Here is a 5,820-nt window from a genome sequence, read left to right on the forward strand (position 1 = left end):
AAGGAGCTGAATAAGACAGAACAAGCAAGGAAAGAAGCCAGTATCAAAGTAAGTATGTGGCCCATTCTCAGACACTCCTGGATGCTCAGGACTGCTGGAAGAGAGTTTAAAGAAAGCAGACAGACAAGAATTATGGTGTGTGTGTGTGTGTGTGTGTGTGTGTGTGTGTGTGTGTGTGTGTGTGTGTGTGTGTGTGTGTGTGTGTGTGTGTGTGTGTGTGTGTGTGTGTGTGTGTGTGTGTGTGTGTGTGTGTGTTCTGATATTGTATCTCCTCCTCAGGCCTCGTCTCTGGAGCTGCAGAAGTCTCAGCTGGAGGACAAAATGAATAAGAAGGAGGAGGAGCTGAACAAGAACATGCACATGATCGCCATGATCCACAGCCTGAGTGGTGGCAAGATTAAGACAGACACCGCCAACGTGTCGCTCTGAGACTCTCTGTCTCACTCTCCATCTCTCCTCTCTGTCTCAATCTCCATCTATCCTCTCTCTGTCGTTTTGTCTCTCATCTCCCCTCTCTCTCTTTTTGTCTCACTCCCAACCTTTCCTTTCTCTTCCTAGCTGTTTCTTTTCTTTCTCTCTACCTCTGCATCCCCCCCCCCCCCCCCGTTTCTCATTTTGCCCCTCGCTTTCTTCCTCTCTTGATTTTCTGTCCTTATGTACCTCATTCTTTCCTCACTTCCTGATGTTTTAACATAATAAGCTGGTGTATTCCATAAGCCTTTCATGAAAATGGACACAAACTATTACAGTGGCCATTTAATGGTTATTTTTAAAAGTGGTATAATGAACTATTTAAATTAACACATTTATCTGTATATCCTTGTGGTCTGTATATTTTTAATGTTTTACGGCCCTCTGTCCAGTAGTGTCAAATAAAAGCCATAATTTTATTGTGTATATATTTTTTTTTACAATGAATGAATATTACTACTATTTTAGTAATATAATTCTCAACATGCGATTTGTTTCAGTTAGTCAGAATATATGAGAAAAAAATTGTAAATGTCCTGTTTCACATTAGGATCACATTAGATGTTTTCAGTATTTTTGTAAATAGCTCATAATTTTCAGTACAAATTTCAGTCTGAGAATTAACCTTGCAAATGCAAGAGCCTTCAATGCGTTCATGTGAATGGGCCATTAGTGTGACAGCAACTAGGCTAACGTTACCACCTTGCAAACTGCACGGCATACAGTTGCCTATTCTTGCTCAGACTTTAGCGCAATAGTGTACAGTACATGAAGTCTCCGCTGGCAAAATAACGCATTCAAAGTCAGGCTACGTTCAACACTGAGTGCTTTATCATGGCGAGTGGCATTGGAGGCATCAAGCTCTAGCAGTCATCAAAGATTCTAAATTCCCTCAGATGAGAATTGATATATTTCATAAAACATCATTGGAATAAACTGAAGGTGTTGTAGCTCTTTCAACACACCGGTGTTGTGGCCCACTTAATCCGTGCGCCAATGTCTTTAAAAAAAAGTGCAAAAGATACTAATCAGCATTGTTTAGAAATAATTGTATCATTAAAATTGTTTCACAACCATTTAATGGTATTGCAAATGAACAAAAATGTATATCCTGAACACTTCTCCCTCTAGTTTACAATAGCTTCTAGCACATTTCAAACGCTATACACATAATGTTCAATCCTTCATATTTTTCAGTTTGATATTTAGCTCAAACAATACTGGTATCTAACAAATATGACTGCATTACAAAAATTGAAAGCTCTTTTCTTTTTTTAACTTCATTTGCTTTCAAGAGAATATCTGAACTTGAGGCATTCACACACACACACACAGACACACAGATATTTGTGCCCTTGTAATTCTTAGTTCAAAGAACAGTGATAAGGCAAGCTTTCGCAAATTATCTTCACCTGAGTTTTAAAAAAAAGTACACATACAAAATATAGAGATCATCATTATTTAGACATGGCATTCCAATAATTTCACAACCATTTAATGTTATTGCAAATGCAACAAAAATGCTTTGCCTCTTGGCAAAACAAAGTACCTTCCCTACTTACTTGACTGGAAAAGTTCTGTCTTTCAGTTTCAGGCATAATCAAATGACTGGTTCTGCTTGTAAAGGGACATTCCTGACATGTTAACTAAACAAGCTAAAGCTTAGATAAGTCATCATATTTCATTCAGCTCGCCAGTATCACTCTTAAGTGACTTGACACAGTAGTCAAGTAATCATTGCTACACTTTTTACTTAGAGTTTGGATTTTGTCCCCTGAACTGTCTCTTGTCAGTCCTCACCAATTTCTAGGTGTTGGTGCTTGGTTCTGGATGCATCAGGGTTTTGGTTGTCTTGTTCTTGAAACGTTATATCCCTTCAACCTCAGAGTTAACAACGGTATTCAGACCATGCGTCTCTTCAGTTTCTTCAGGTTTTGCAGAAGATCTGTCAATGGAAAATGCCAAAAATAACAGTCATAACAATAACACTACTATTTCTAGTAAGAATAAGATATTATTCTTGACTTAATTATATAATTTGCTTATATTCAGTGTTTGTTTGTATGGTACTATTAGCTCTACCACTCCCTAGATAAGCGTGAGTACCTTGCTCTCTGAGATCAAAGCTGAGCTTACACGCACTAAATCTGTAGGACCTACAGTGGGTGTTTACAATGCATCTTTCCAAGTATTTTAGTTTTCTCTTTCTTTGAAGGGCTTACTGCAGACAACAAACAAATGTATTTCTTGAATTATAAAATTAAAATGGGTGAACTTTCAACTAATGTAACAATTTGTTTGCTGGTTTCCTTAGTGTACATTACCCAATCATTGGCTCAATATTGAGGCAATCTCTGCCCCAGTTAATATGCTAAATTACATAAATATTAATAGTTAATAATATATTAATAGTTCCATCACCTTTTTATTTTCAAGGACTTGCAAATGCAACATGCAATAACTGAAAAAATTAGTATGCATACTACTGCTACACCGATGCATATTCCAACATCTTCTCGGCTGTGTGCTGAAAAATAGTTAACATGGGTAAACACAATATAAAACATAAATTCTATTCTGTAGAAATAAAAACATAAGCAATATCTTCAATGCATGCCTAATGGAGAAGTGTTACTGTACACATCGTTTTATTTCCAACAAATGTAACAGGTATCTCATGAAGCATGTGCAGACAGCATTATGGACTGTAGCACTCTTAATGCAAAGATAATTTAGGTATCAGAGGACCTATCAGAATATTCAGGCAGAGTTTAGTGCCTCAGCACTGTCTACAACCACAAAAGGACCAGAAACACCAATACCTGCAGTGCTGTTAGCTGAAAAAGAAGGATGAAAACATAGGTTAACACAATACATAACAGTTCTATAGAAATAAAAACTGACATGTTTAACATGTTTAGCATGCCTCAGGCAGATATCAGATGACCTGTATTTACCTATTCCTGAGACAGATGTTTGTTCCAAGTGTTTGAGCTCGGTTGTAAACACTTCACAGCTGTATTGCCCGTTGAAATTGTCATTCAGGTTGTAAAGTTCAATTGCAGTTTTGTTGATATACTTCACGTGATCTTCCCACTGCTTATCTACTTTAGGTTTAAAAGTGCTACTGTCAAAGGTGAGGACCTTGGAGCTCCCATTGAAACGCCAAACGAGAGTAAAGTCCTTGAGATTTGTCACTGGGATGTTGCAGGGGAGGATGAAGCTCTCACCTTCCTTAGCTCTGAAGCCTGTAAAATAACAAATTTAAAATCAGTAGATTTGAGACCCCTCTCACCATCTTTACTATCAACACATTAATGCAACAGGACAGACATGTTGATGTAATACTGATATGAATGGAGATGGATATGTTTGTGTAGTTGCGGAAATGTGCTTGGGGGCAGTGCTGCAGTGCTGCAGTGTTTCTTGAGTTGATAAAATAATACAAAAAATATTAAATATAATCCCCACACATTCATTAAAGAAAAAAAGTTGTCATGTTCAGGAAAAGAATCACTGTAATATCCAAGGTGTTGCTCTTCACTTTAAAAAGACAACAGGACAGAGAAAACAATGTCTACAAATAGCACAATGCAATCTATTGATGACTGGTTTGATATGAAAGTGTTCAAATTGCTGCTCACTCTGTTGTCTCACGGAGGCTCTCCGCGTGCTGTCCCTTGCAGTAACAGAACACATAAAAGTGCTGTTGGGAGACTTGGGAACAGTGCTAGTTACTGAGAACAAGCCTTGGGCATTTGTTTGTTTCTCAGGTGCCTCTAGTTGAACATCTGAAGGTGGTACAGTGGACCAGACCAGGACAGGAGCTGGGTAGATGCCTTCAGAGCTGCATGTTAGTGTATCAGCGGCCACTGTTATATTCACCGACTGGACTGGAGCTAGAAGAAATGTTTGTGTTGAAATATGTTAACATTGCAAGTATCACAGCGTCAGGAAAGACTTTTATTTGCCAATCATGAAATGTACTGGCAGTTTTGTTCCTTTCAAACTTTGTAAAAGAATTACTGTATATCCGTGAACATGTACAAAAAATGTATGTTGTAAAGTATATCTATATGTCATATCTAGGAATATGACATACCTTCAACTTTCAAGTTGACGAATGTTTCATCATTTCCTTCCTTGGTGCTGGTGTAACATTTGTACCTGCCCTCATCTTGGATTTTTACATCAGATAATAAGAGTGATTCATTTCCAATAAGTATGTGATCTGGAAATAGTGAAGTCCTTCCTGCATACTGTGGGTCCTGGTATGCCAGTTGATCCTTGCCTTGATAGTAACTATGAACAGGACTTTCAGTTTTTTTAGTGTTGTACCAGTGGATCACTTCATCACCAACATGGGACTTCATCCGGCAAGGTAGGATGCAACGTCCAGAGAAGATACAGGTGACCTGAGCATCTAGAGGGGAGGACAGAATCACCGGTTGAGAGATGCAGAGGATAGCCATTCCCTGTTACACGGTCGTTGCCTCAGCAAATTACGGACTTAGTTAGTAGCTCTGGGTGTTTTTAAATTTTAATAGAAAGTTTTATAGTTTTTAGATATTGAACTTGGACTGGAAGTTAATGAAACAATAACTTTATTATTATGCTGCCTGTTTAATGTCGCACAGCCAGGCCTCTTTGTAAGGTTTTTACAATTGGTTGGTTTTCAGCCTTGATCAACTGGGTTTCCATTTTTATGTGTTATTATGCTGAAGCGTCAGCCCTCGTGTGAAGACTAACTTGTGTAAGTGAGTTTAGCTGTGAAAATCCACTGAGCAAAGGCAAGGCAGTTCTACCCAGTGCTGTCCATTCCAGCAACACATGGTACATTTAGAAAGTGTGTGAACCTTTCTGGTTTTCATCTGTCTAATTAGTTAATTTGAGGCCACCTCTATAGTCATGGTTTTGGTATTTGGCATTGTTGTTGTTGTTATTATTATTTGATACCTAATATTGTTTCATGAATCATTTTTCATTAGGCTTATTCCTCTCTTTTTAAAATGTTTACCAAGTCGTTTTGACAAAAGCAAAACATAAAGTCATGTGCCCTGGAAGTTCAAGTTCAGAAACGAATGAAAAAAAATATAATTGAGGAATGTTGCTGCACAGGTTTCCACTTACAAGGTAGGCTACACTGATTTCTCAAAATGACTGCTGCCTTTCGTTTATTTGACTTTGTTAGTATACAGACAGAAATTAAAAATACATTTAAATTGTTAAACTGGTGTTACAATTCAATTAAGATTCGTTCTCTTTTGATATTTAAAGATCACTAATCTCAATATCAATAGAGCTCCGGGAGTTAACATGAATATGCCTAGTAAAAGCTTACAGGGTATA

General features: G+C 37.6%; 1 protein-coding gene across 1 annotated transcript in view; it reads left to right on the forward strand.

Moving 5' to 3' along the window:
- cip2a (cellular inhibitor of PP2A) overlaps positions 1-429 on the forward strand; it is a gene marked incomplete at both ends in the record, with an annotated part of 10,793 nt that extends 10,364 nt beyond the window's left edge. Inside the window, 2 exons of the mRNA XM_080855491.1 lie at positions 1-48; positions 280-429. The exon at positions 1-48 is cut by the window's left edge and continues 71 nt beyond it. Of these exons, the coding sequence (XP_080711617.1) occupies positions 1-48; positions 280-429 (198 nt within the window). The remainder of the gene's footprint in view (positions 49-279) is intronic.
- Positions 430-5,820: the final 5,391 nt, after the last annotated feature.

This window comes from Sprattus sprattus (assembly GCF_963457725.1).
Source record: "Sprattus sprattus genome assembly, chromosome: 17".
NCBI lineage: Eukaryota > Metazoa > Chordata > Actinopteri > Clupeiformes > Clupeidae > Sprattus > Sprattus sprattus.